This window comes from Phaethon aethereus (assembly GCF_964289735.1).
Source record: "Phaethon aethereus genome assembly, chromosome: 26".
Classification (NCBI taxonomy): domain Eukaryota; kingdom Metazoa; phylum Chordata; class Aves; order Phaethontiformes; family Phaethontidae; genus Phaethon; species Phaethon aethereus.
This window is the reverse complement of record NC_138602.1, coordinates 1,353,297-1,366,516: the sequence shown is the minus strand read 5'-3', so window position 1 is coordinate 1,366,516 and position 13,220 is coordinate 1,353,297. Positions and strand designations below refer to the sequence as shown.

The window sequence follows — 13,220 nt, the reverse complement described above, 5'->3', positions numbered from 1 at the left end:
CCAGAGAAAGGCTGGAAAATTAAGGGACTGGTGGGTGAGGAGTAGTGTTACTGCTTGTGACCATGCTGGTCAAAGTAAGTTTTCAAGGGGGAGTTGAATAGAGAGAAAAGATGACACCAGAATAACTTGAAGTATTTATTTTTTTCTTCTGCTTCTTTGAAAAGAAGACTTGCTCTACTAATTAAGTTTTGGAGTAGATCCTTAGTTTTACCTAGTACTTATACACGAGATGTGGAAATGTTTTCTGGTCTTTTTCTCGGAAACAGTAAAAATAAGTCTCCGTTAATTTTTTTTTTCCCCAAACAGAATTTCAACTTTTCTTGTATATTGAGGAATAACTTTAAAGCTAAAATGAGAGAGGGAATGGAAAGATCTCCAAAGAATCCAAACACTGAATATCCAGATTAATGTATCATCGATTTTAAAACGGTGAGATGCCTTCTAGCCTGTGTGGTGACAGGCTGTGGGGTCGGGGTAGCAACCTGGGGAGCAGTCATGATGTTTTGGGTGCTAGCCTTTGCTTTCTGCCCCTGTCCTGGCAAATACAGTGTTTCTCACGTTCTTTCCTAGGTTATGGGAGAAATGTGCCAATGGTGTGTTTTCCTCTTATGCAGGAATAAATGTAAGACATTACATTTATCACAGATCTTGACACGCCTCTCATGTTCTTTGCCTATTGCTGTTGTTTTAGCACTGGAGCGGATGGGACTGTAAATCACTGGGGCAATAGAGGAATGTAAATGATGGCTTTTGCATGGGCCACACCATCTTGTTCTGGCTTTTACATTCTCGGATTTAACTAGTGTTGCTGTGTGGAGCAGTGGCAGTTGCAGCTGTCCTCCCAGACTGTCCGTGAGGCTATCAAGAGGATGAAACTACCATAGTTAGTAGGCTTGAGGACCTTTTAGATGCCTCTTCTGCTGTGTCAGAGGCAAAATTGTGTTTCCTTGAATAAAATTAGGAGGTGTGTACTGTTTCCCTGGACGTTGCTGTCTGAGCTGCTTTGAGGGCTGTGCCCTAATGTCCTCCTGTCAAAGCGAGTTTCCTACCCAAGTGAGTCGTTCCCTGATAATGCTGCCTGCTTGGGAGTGACATGGCCACGTTGGAGCTGCTCCCTTGCTGGGCTGAACTCACTTGGGCAGGTCCGTGTCTTCTCTCTGGCCACAGCACCTCAGCAGTCTCAGGTGGCTGAGCTGAGAAAATGGCTTATGGCTTGTACAAGGATGATGTCTGGCTGTTCTTGTCCCTTGGTGTGATCCACTCCTCCTGATGCTGGTTGTGACACTCTCTGGTGAACCCCCTGGTCAACCAGTCAACCCACCAAGATGGTCCTTTTGTGGCACTGAGCACTTAGGTTGGCTGACAACATCTGGTGAAACCGTACCTCAGACTTAAACCACGTTTGTCACAGCAGGTTTAAAAATACCACAGTGTGGTGGATGACTGTTAACACTTTTTTTAGCCTTGCTAATATAGGACTTTCTTTTCTCGTGTTTGCGTCCTTTTTTCCACTCAAGAAATGGCCGTGTTGGTTCATGATGTGCTTTGCCATTGTGGCATCAAATACCCTTCATGGAGTAATAAATGCAAGGCGTTGGGTGCATAGGGAGAGGCCAGCTTGGACTAGACTGGCTGTAATACCTCTCAAATGTTACTTCCCTTATGTTCTTAGACCAGCACAAGGCTATCTATGCTTTTAATACTTAATTTTTAAATACTAAACTTAATTCTTAAAAGAGAAAGAAAGAGTAAAAAAAAAAAAAATCATTAGGACTAGGGTTATATTTAAAGTTGAAGAAACATTTCTCTTAGCTCCTCTTACCTGCCCTCCTAACCCATTTACTCTGGATAATTATTTGAAATGTACTATTTTAAATCTCAGTGTTAATTATTTCCAAATGGTTGGATATTACTGTTGAATTAATTATTGGAAATTTGCTTTGGGTACTCACAAACGAGGTCTGTGTCAAAAACTGCCATTTCTTTTGCGCTGTTTAATTCTGAAGAGTAGCAAAACTCAGCCTGCTGGTAAAGCCTTTTTGAAACATTTTATTCTTGAGAAACCACTCTATCTTCTGTGAAGCATTAAATGAAAAGTTTAAAGTAACTTTCCAATGGTGATAATTTTTCTGTAATCGCAAAGGTTGTCCATTTGCGAAGTACTGGCAGTGTAAACACAGGCAAGCTGTTAAGCTAACAAAGCTGTTCTGATGACGTTAAAATAAAAATGCCTTTTTTTTTTTCTTTTTTCCAAAGAGGTCTCCCGACAGCTTTCACCTTTTGTTGCCAGCTCCAGGTGACCCAAGAAAATGGGTGACTTCAGCAGCCGTGGGTCTTGAAAATGTTCACTGTCTGTTGGCCTGAGTCGGTCCCTTTGCAGCTTGGCCAGCAAACCCTTCTGTTTTGAGATCCTAATTGTCATAAATTCTAAAGTTTCTAATTTTTGCTTCCCTTTTGTTTAGCAGCAGTTGCTGCTGCTTAGCAGCTTTGTTGTATCTAGAGAGAAGGTAGTTGCCATTCATGTCCCACACGTCTGCAAGAACTTGACTCCCTTTCCAAAACCTGCAGGTTTACAACAACCAGTACCCGTCATATGTTCAGGCTTTTCTGTATTTAAAGCATCTGAAGTATGTGTTCTGGTAGGATGCTTGGGGGGAAAAAAAGACATCCTTTTCTCCAGAATGATTCATTGTAAAATAAGTTTTAACATCAAACAGGTGACCTTGTATTCACATTATTCATTTAATGTCAGCTTTTGTTTACTGCCTTCGCCTGTTGCACAAACTAGAAGGACCAGTGTACAGCAAGGAGTTGCTAGCTTATAGAAGCTCTGTAATAAAACAGCTCCACCTCAGACCCGAGGCCTTGTTTCCCAGAATCAGCATGACTGGTTTTTTTTTTTTTTTTCCTTTCTCCTGGTTACAATCAACCTTGTTTTGTTGGGAGAATCTTGTTTTACACTCCTGTATACTCTGTGCTGAAATGGCTGATCTAAGTGCAGTTCATTTTGGTGTATTCTAAAGTAGTTCTAGGTTAAATAAATTGTTCGCTGAGGTCCTTTGTAAATTAATGATGTGTTTTGTATAGCGTTGTTGTTAACCTCACCTTTTTGTGTCTCGGAAGGACAATTTCATATGTCTGAGGTGCAAACTATTTTGATAAATTAATGTATTTTAAAGAGTGTCCTGATAGCAGTTGGGTTCACGATTCTATAAGGAGATGTCATGTCGAGTCTCATCTCGTGGTTCTCAAAGGACAGCATAGACTCTTAATTTTACATCCATTCAGAAAGAGTTCTTTCACTACATGGTGCCTCTCACTCATTTTGCTTCAGCAGAAATGCTGCAGACATCTTCTATATCAGAATAGCAAAACCAGTGTAGTTTATCTTGTGGTAAACTTTCTTTACACCATGAATATTAGTGTTTGAAACAGAGAGGAATAAATGCGAAAGCTGAAGAAGACTCCTTTGAATCTTGTATCCAGGTGGTAAGAAGGGGAGTGTGGGTGTAGCTGGGTGCCTGCCTGCCTGTGTGGGACTAGGTTCAGTCATCCCAGAGATCCTTTCCTATCCTGTGTTCCTGGGAGTATAATTAGGCATCTGAAAAGGTGGTCTGATTTCAGATAGTGTATTTAATTTCTTTGACTTTGGGGACTTGTGTGTGTATGGCTTGCTCGCTCTCTCTATGTGTGTGTGTATAAATAAAATCCCCTTCTGCTTGTGCTTCCACTATATTATCTGCAAATGCATCGTGGCCAAAGGTGACAGTCCTGATTAGTATCACAGAGCCCACTTACACAAGTTTCTTTCATGGAAAAGGTAGCCTTTGATCAGTGGTGCTTGAGTAATCCATCAGGCCTCCTACACACCTACAAAAGAGCTCTTTCATGCTGGTATCTCAAAGCCTGCTGGCATTCTCAGAGATTGTAATGTATTTTTACATCTGGTCATTCCATTGAAAGAAAATGTGGAAATTAGTTTTATACTGTAGATGAACAGCAGAGAATCGGACACCAGGTCAGTGCTCAGGTTGTCTTCCACTTTCTCTGTATCCTGATATATTTAAAATAGCTTGCTTTTCTGCATGGACAAGATATCTTTTGTGTAGTTTGGGTGGGGTTTTTGGGGGTCATAATGTTTTTTGTGTTGTTTGGGGTTTTTTTGGCAAGTCTTTAGGTGCAGATTCTCTGTTCTTGTCTCTGTTTATAGGCCACTTAATACTTATCTCTGCACAAATTACCAGACTTTCATCTGTTCCCCTAACAATGTTTGTGCTAAATTTTAGGTCTCCATTTTGAGTTAGAGGGTAATAGCTCCAGAATTCACTGCACTGGTCTTCTCTACCGCTACGGAGTTGATGTTTTGCAAAGCGGTGAGAAAAGAAGTGGGGGGTATGGAGGAGACTCTGTTCTTTAGTTGTGTTAGCTAAGGCTAATACTTAGACCTTATTATTTTTATATAATATGTACTAGCCTTGATGCTGCTGCTATTTGCATCTAAGTTTGTTCCTGTTTTGGACTTGTTACCTGCATTTCTTCATGGCTTCTTTTTCTAACTAGGCTCTAGATGTCAGTCTGCCTGGTGTACACCATCTGCTGAGATGCTCTGGTTTGCCACCTTCTCCCTCCTGCTCTCCCCCAGGGTGTGAGCTCTGGTGGGCGTCATAACGGGGAAGCGCAAACACTAGTTTTGGAAATGCTCTTTATTGGTTGTAAAGCACTTTGCAATAGGTGGAGGGGGAGCTAGTTATGGAAATATATCGCCTTGTTCCTTTTTCCCCATGAAAAGGTCCTGAGCACAGCTGAAAATGTCCTTTGGAAGATGGTGACATCATACTGTGATTTCTCAGAGTCTCTGCTCAATCAGGAGCTAATTGGTTTGGAAAAAACCTTTGCAAACCCAAGGGAGTAAACAGTGTTTTATGAAAACACTGTCTTTATTTTAACCTAGTCTCTATTACGCTGCTTGCTTGGAGGCTAGTTCTGCCAACTGCTAGACAGGTTCTTTTCTTACTACCAAAAGGAGCTGTTCATTCATGGATCTGCTGAAAACAAAAAAATTCAAGAAAAAACTCAGTCTTGTGAGAATGGTAGAAATTCTTGTGAGAATGGTAGAAATAACTCCTGTAAACACTGTTTACAGCCATTTCTGGCTTTTGTAAGAAATTCTCTCATCCCTGTTGGACCCAAGAGGTTGTTTTTTCCCCCTATCTTTTATCTCTGCTTATTGTTTTGTTCTTCTACACATTAATGTTGGAAAGCCAGTTTTATCACTCTCCTTTTAACGAAGAGCAAAAGGTTCTTTTACTCTGGAATAGCAGCATCCAGAGACACTATGCTAAAATAAGGATTGAAAACTGTTCAAAGTATAAAAGCAGCCATTAACTTCCCTGTAGCTTCTGTTAGCTTTTTAAATGCAGTCATCTTTATTGCTGGGTTCCTCCATGCCATGGTTTAACCCTAGTCACCAACTAAGCGCTAGTCTAACTTTTCAAGGTGAAGTTATTTCCTGCCTGTTCTTTAGCAAGCAGGGTGCCTGTCACTCTGCACATCTGCGCGAATGGTGTCCTTTTCCCTTCCTTTTCACCGTGAGTTGGAAAGGTAGATGGGAGAGTTTGGAACACCATGGCAGAAACTAGGGAGCATTTATGCTTGTGACAGCTGTTTCCATGTTCTTTTCAAGATGAACCTTACAGCATGAGCTTTAACGGACTCTGCAGCTGTAGGTTGTTCCTTGAGCGCGTTGCTTTGGCATGTCTGTATAGTTCCATAGGGTGGACCATTGCTCACCAAAAGGTCACCTGTAGACCTGTGGTTGGAAGAGCCATGTAGCATGGTCAAAGCATGTCTTCTGTTCATAGTCCTAGAAATGCCTATGTAAGAGAGGCCACCTGAGCGACTTGTCAGAAAAATGTTCTGGGTGTTTAATGTTCCTATCTTGATGGTTGTTCTGTATGGTTGGGTTGTGTTGCCTTTGGACCTGTAGTTTTTTCTTGTTCGCAGCGCTCGGTTTGTCAGTCCAAATAAGACTGGCGTTCTTGCAGCTGCCATACTGAGCTTTGAGGAATATTGGAGGCTTTCAGTAGGCTTTGGACATTGGCATTGATAAATGAAAACCTAATCCACAGTTTTCATACTGGAATCCTCTTTCCTCCCTTGCTCACTTCATTGAATTAAGCAGATAATTCTGTGCATACTCAGCTCCTCTTGGTCCTAATACAGTGATTGTTCTTTAGTGCCCCAAAGAATATTTAATTTATAGAGCTTTTTCAAGCACTTTGTTAATAGATCTTTAGTCCTTAAGGCCCAGGAATAGTGTGTAAAATCTAGTCTAGCCACATACCTGCTGCTGGCCAGAGAATGTCACTGGTGGGTTTTGGTATCAAACATCTATTCTGTGGTGACGAGAGCATGGCTTTTGGTAGTGTCTTTCAGTATTGGGTTTTGATGAGAGCAGACCTTAAAAAGACCTTTTTAAAATTTTACTCCAAAGAAAATTTTAGCTAAATTGCTGGCAGTAAATTATTTTTTCCTTCTCTTTTACAGAGCGAGGCTATGATCCCTACAATCCAGAGCTTCCGAGGCCCTCGCTGGAGGCGGAGGATGGTGCTCTGGCTGACATTACAGATGTGACGCCTGGTATTCTGGAGCTGGAGCTGGTCAACAAGGCCATTGAGGCAGTCAAAAACGAAGTTGAGAGAGAGCAGAAAAAGTATGAGGAGCTGCTGGAAACAACAAAGGAGTTCAGTGCTTCAGAGGCCGCCTCTCTCATTTCGAACACACCCGTGTCAGCTGCTGGGACACAAAATGATTCATTTACCTCCTTGGAGTACAATCCAGGTAGCTACAACTTTAATAATAACTCGGACTACAACCCTACTCCTCTCGCTGCTGCTAGCCGGTCAAGTAAATATACTTTGGATACTTCCCGATCTAAAGGTAGCTCACTGGAATATGTTCCCAAGGCTGTAGTACAGAATAAAAAATACAGTAGCACTGTCACTAACAATAAATATGTGATTGATGACTCTAAGCCTTCTACAGACTTGGAATATGACCCACTTTCAAATTACTCAGCCAGGCTTTTGAGCAAAGCCACAACAAAGGAGCCAAAGGGGTCTAAAAGGGGCAGGGTGTCTAGTTATGAGGAATCTTACTCTCCTTCGCGAAAGAAGGTCTGTGAAGTACCTGATGACTATGAAGTGTACGCCAGGTTCTCTTCCTCTGAAGATGAGGCTGATGTGGAATATAAGCCAACTTCTGTTAGTTCACAATCAAAAGCTGGTTCTGAAAGCGAGTCAAACGACGGGTTATCCAACAAAGAGCAGGATGACTTTGCTTCCCAGGATAACAAAGAAACAGCAGTACAATATGGCTTGGAAGACCTTCCAAGTTCACAGAAAAATGTTGCCAAAACCTTATCAGACAAGAATGCAAAAGCAGTGAAATTGTGTTCTGGTAAGAATGACCATGAAATTGAAAATAAAAACAAAGACTCAAAAGACAAAACAAAAAGGAAGAAATCAGATTTTACTAAAACAGCTGGCCTCAATGAGGTTGGTAAGAAGGAGAAAAGTAAAAATACAGAAAAAGACAAAGTGCTCAAGAAAGAAGAAAAAGTAAAAACCAAGAATGAAGAGAAAAACTGCAAAGATAAAAATGTCAAAGTGAAAACTGATGGGAATCTGAAGAAACCTGAAAAACAAAAGTCAGAAAAAGTGGATGGACTTAAGAAAGAAAAATCCAAGTCTGCCAGCAGTAGTTCAGGGAAAAGCAGGAGTGAGGGTGTCATCAAAGGTGCTAGCACAGATAAGCTGGGGAGCAGCAAGAAAGACTCCAAACTGAAAACAGCTGATGTAAAAAATGGTAAGGAAACTTCTGGTCGTAAAAACAAAGAGAAAGGGACCAAGACTCCAGCAGTAGAACGAAAGAAAGAAAAGGTCAGCTCTACAGAAAAAGGAGATCCAAAGAAAGGTCGGAAGCAGCAGAGTTTGAGTCATGTTGACCTGTTTGGCGACGAGAGTGGAGATGATGACGACAAAGGCCGGCCTTTGCCATCCACGTTACTTGACATGAGCTCGGACTCGGATGGTGATGACTGTGGCTCAGATTCTGAGAGTGAAAATGAAGGGACAAAGAAAGTGAAGCGCTCTAAATTGTCAAAGTCATCGTCGTCTTCCTCAACATCTGATGACATTGATTATTCCATCCTTGAGAAAGACTTGGACTTTGAGTCAGATCCAATGGAAGAGTGTCTCAGGATTTTTAATGAATCTACAGATGTGAAAACTGAAGACAAGGGCAGGCTGGGGAAACAGGTAATGCTGGTTTGGGTTGGTTGGTGCTCTCACTTCTAAATGTGAAAGGACTCTGGTTTGGTTTAGTGGTGTTGCTTATTTCAAGTAGCTGAAGAGGGCTACAGAGGGAGACTCTGTATGTTGGAATAATCTCATCCTTGTCATGACTGAGTGCTTTGAAGAGTTTGCATCAGAATTTACCTGCTGGATTGAAAGCTGCTGTGAAATGTAAGGATTCAGTTACCTTTTGTGTGGAAGGCCTTTAGCTTTCAGGGTTATCAGTTACTTCTGTCTCCATCTGGCCTAAGAACCATGGTGGCTTGGATGGCTGGAGAAAAGGCTTCAGAGAATATTGTGGTTTTTTAAAACTAATCCAAGTTTGCTAATCTGGGCAACGCCTTCTTGTAGCAGCATAGTTTAAGGAACATAGTGGCAGGTAGAACCAGGACAATGTGTTGGTGCAAGTAAGTTGATGTAATTGGCACTGGACACTTCAGAGACTCCCCAGATTACTGTTTACTACTTTAAATGCATACTGCAGGTGTTTTATGAGGATCTCTGGATACCTTGTAGGTGGTGCAAATAAGAAACGGAGGGTAAAATTTCTTCAAAATGTACAAGGGGTTTCAGAATAAGGAGGTAAAAAGATAGCATTTCCATAAAAAGGCTTCTGCCAGTGACTGTGGGGTGGTCCCCAGAGGATGCAAGACCCTCGTTTACAGAGGTGAAAACAGAACGGGGCCAACAGATCAATACCTGGCTCTGAGCCTGGTGTCACTGGGAGAATTTTGGGGTTTTTGATCAGGGGTCAGTTTACATGACACCAGGCCTGCTGGCAACAGGTGAGGTATGCCTGTCTCAAAGGCGGAAAAGGATCTTTGCATGGGAGTTAGCAGGGCTCATTGAAAGAGCTTTAAACTAGATTCAAAGGGGCAAAGGGATAAAACCAGGCTCACTAGAGGCAAGCACGCCAATGTTTGAGGGATGGTATGCTGGCAAGGTCCTTTGCAGACCTGTCTTCAGTGGAGGTAGGGGATAGAGATCCATGAGGCAGCAAAGATGCAGGAGTTATTGATATGTTAGAAACCATGGAAGTGTCTGAGAATGGTCATGTAGGAATTAGGGCTTCTCCGCCCAGAAAGGTGGCGGGATCAATAGCCCAACTGAAGTGCATCTACACCAATGTGTGCAGCATGGGCAGCAAACAGGAGGAGCTGGAAGCCATTGTGCAGCAGGAAAACTATGATATAGTTGCAATCATGGAAACATGGTGGGGTGACTTGCACAACTGGAGTGCTGCAATGGATGTCTGTGAAATCTTCAGCAGGGTTAGGCAAAGAAGGAGAGGCAGTAGGGTAGCCCTATATGTTAGGGAGTGTTTTGATTGTCTGGACCTTAATGATGGTGACAATAGGGTTGAGTGTTTATGGGTAAGCATAAGGGGGAAGGCCAACAAGGCAGATACCATGGTAGGAGTCTGTTATGGGCCACCTAACCAGCATGAAGAGGCAGATGAAATATTCTATAGGCAGCTGGGAGAAGTCTCACAATCGCTAGCCCTTGTTCTCGTGGGGGACTTCAACTTAACCAAACATCTGGAAACACAGTACAGCAGAGAGGAAACAGTTTAGGAGGTTGCTGGAGTGTGTGGAAGATAACTTCCTGACACAGCTGGTGAGTGAGCCAGCTAGGGAAGGCACCCCACTGGACCTGTTGTTTGTGAACTGAGAAGGACTTGTGGATGATGTGATGGTTGGAGGCTGTCTTGGGCTTAGCGATCACAAAATGATAAGAGTTTTTGATTCTTAGAGAAGTAAAGAGTGGTGTTAGCAGAACTGCTCCCTTGACTTTGGCCTGTTTAGGGGCCTGGTTGACAGAGTCCCTTGGGAGGCAGTGCTGAAGGGCAGAGGAGTTCAGGAAGGCTGGACTTTCTTCAAGAAGGAAATCTTAAAGGCGCAGGAGCAGGCTGTCCCTATGTGCCGCAAGACAAGCCGGCAGGGAAGAAGACCAGCCTGGATGAGCAGAGAGCTTTGGCTGGAACTCGGGGAAAAAAAGGAGAGTTTATGACTTGTGGAAGAAGGGGAAGGCAACTCAGGAGGACTACAAGGATGTCCTGATGTTATACAGGGAGAAAATTAGAAGGGTCAAAGCCCAGCTAGAACTTAATCTGGCTACTGCTGTAACAGACAATTAAAAATGTTTCTATAAATATATTAGCAACAAAAGGATGGCTAAGGAGAACCTCTGTCCTTTACTGGCTGCAGGGGGAAACATAGTGACAAAGGATGAGGAAAAGGCTGAGGTACTTAATGCTTTCTTTGCCTTAGTCTTTAATAGTAAGACCAGTTGTTCTCTGGGTACCCAGCCCCCTCAGCTGGAAGACAGGGACAGGGAGCAGAATGAGGCCCCCATAATCCAAGGGGAAATGGCTAGTGACTTGCTATACCCTTAGACAGAGTATGTCTATTGGGCTGGATGGGATCCACCCAAGGGTATTGAGGGAGCTGGTAGAAGTGCTCACCAAGCCGCTTTCAATTATTTATCAGCAGTCCTGGCTAACCGGAGAGGTCCTCGTTGAGTGAAAGTTACCAAATGTGATGTCCATCTACCAAAAGGGCCAGAACGAGGATCCAGGGAACTACAGGCCCGTCAGTCAGACCTTGGTGCCAGGGAAGGTTATAGTACAGATCATCTTGAGTGCCATCACGCGGCATGTACAGGGCAACCAGGTGATCAGGCCCAGTCAGCATGGGTTTATGAAAGGCAGGTCCTGCTTGACTAACCTGATCTCCTTCTGTGACAAGGTGAACGGCTCCATGGATGATGGAAAGGCTGTATATGTTGTCTACCTGGACTTTAATAAAGCCTTTGACACCATTTCCCACAGCATTCTTCTGGAGAAACTGGCTGTTCATGGCTTGGACAGATGTACTCTTTGCTGGATAAAAAACTGGCTGGATGTCCAGGCCCAAAGAGTTGTGGTGAATGGAGTTAACTCCAGTTGGCAGCCCATCACAAGTGATATTCCCCAGGGCTCAGTTGTGGCCAGTTCTGTTCAATGTCTTCATCAACAACCTGAATGAGGGGATCAAGTGCATCTGCAAAATCAACTTTGCAAATGACACCAAGTTGGGTGGGAGTGTTGATCTGCTGGAGGGTAGGAAGGCTCTGCAGAGGCATCTGGACAGGCTGGATTGGTGGGCTGAGTCCAACTGTCTGAGGTTCAACAAGGCCAAGTGCTGAGTCCAGCACTTGGGTCACAACAACCCCACACAACACTACAGGCTTGGGGTAGGGTGGCTGGAAACCTGCCCAGTGGGAAAGGACCTGGGGGTGTTGGTCAACAGCCAGCTGAACATGAACCAGCAGTGTGCCCAGGTGGCCAAGGCGGCCAATAGCACCCTGGCTTGTATCGGCAATAGTGTGGCCAGCAGGAGCAAGGAAGTGATGGTGCCTCTGTACTCGGCACTGGTGAGGCCGCACCTCGAATCCTGTGTTCAGTTTTGGGCTCCTCACTACAAGAAGGACGTTGAGGTGCTGGAGCGTGTCCAGAGAAGGGCTACAAAGCTGGTGAGGGGTCTGGAGAACAAGTCTGATGAGGAGTGGCTGAGGGAACTGGGATTGTTCGGTCTGGAGAAAGAGGAGGCTGAGGGGAGACCTTATTGCTCTCTACAGCTACCTGAAAGGGGGTTGTGGCGAGGTGGGTGTTGGTCTCACAAGTGACAAGCGACAGGATGAGAGGAAACGGCCTCAAGTTGCGCCTGGGGAGGTTTAGATTGGATATTAGGAAAAATTTCTTCACCGAAATGGTTGTCAAGCACTGGAGCAGGCTGCCCGGGGAAGTGGTTGAGTCACCATCCCTGGAGGTATTTAAAAGAGGTGTGGGTGTGGTGCCTGGGGACATGGTTTAGTGGTGGACTTGGCAGTGCTAGGTTAACGGTTGAACTTGATGTTCTTGAAGGTCTTTTCCAACTTAAATGATTCTATGATTCTGTAAGTGTAAAAAGCGAGAAAGCAGCTGCTGGCAGTGATCCTCTAACAGCATCTCAGGCAACGAAGTAGGAGCAGGCAAAACTCATCCTTTATCTTCTGACATCTGAGTTTGTCTGGGCAGCAAGAGCAAACCCTCGATCCCGGGAGCAGCTGCCTTCTGCACGAGCGGGATTGTTTGACTTGCTGTCAAACCCAGCATGCCCAGGTTTTCTGGTTGGGATGACTTTGCTTGCGTACAGAGCGAGTGTTCAGGGAATTGGATTGGAAAGAGCTTTAAAAAAGAAAAAGGTGACAAGTTTGGTAACGTTGAGAAAATATTCCAAACTTGTACCTAGTGTTAACCATCTGGCATGTCTGACTGCAGTGCAGAGGTATCAGGTGCCTTCTGTGGGGGGACGGGCAGGGAGTACCAAAGCGCGAGTGTGTCTGTCCAAGGAATTACTGAGTGGCTTCAGCTGCATCTATCCTGCATCCAAAAGATAACAGAGGTACTGGGATGCCATCAGGGCTTTCGGTGTGTTCCAGTTTCAACTCCTTCAAGCAAAGCAAGACTCCCTTTGGGATTATTAATCTGAAGGAAGGGCAGGGCAAGTGCAGCAGGAGCCATGTCACTGCATGGTGGAAAGGCCATTTCTGCCGGTATGATTATTTGTTGACTTTTATTCTAAAAACAGCATCAGAAATTTTTTTATTTTGAGGCTTTTTTTAACTGGGTGGGAGAAGTGGCCATGAACGAAATTCTTCCATTCATGACCATCTGTATGTGGAGGACAAAGTGAGCCGGGATCTGCAGCGTGGGGAGGAGAGCTCATCTTTTGAAAAGAATAGTTAGACTATCAAAGCTTTTTGCTGAACTCTCTGTTGCAGTGATGTCCCCAACCTGTTCAGAGAGAAGTTTGTGTTGCTGACAAGTGAAGACCTTTTTTACAC

The 13,220-nt window shown here is 43.9% G+C and overlaps 1 protein-coding gene across 1 annotated transcript in view; it reads left to right on the top strand.

Annotated features, from left to right (window-relative positions):
• The window catches only part of REXO1 (RNA exonuclease 1 homolog), a gene marked incomplete at its 3' end in the record, with an annotated part of 41,806 nt that overhangs the window by 6,826 nt on the left and 21,760 nt on the right, over nt 1-13,220 (top strand). Inside the window, exon 2 of the mRNA XM_082011046.1 lies at nt 6,547-8,318. Within this exon, the coding sequence (XP_081867172.1) occupies nt 6,547-8,318 (1,772 nt within the window). The remainder of the gene's footprint in view (nt 1-6,546; nt 8,319-13,220) is intronic.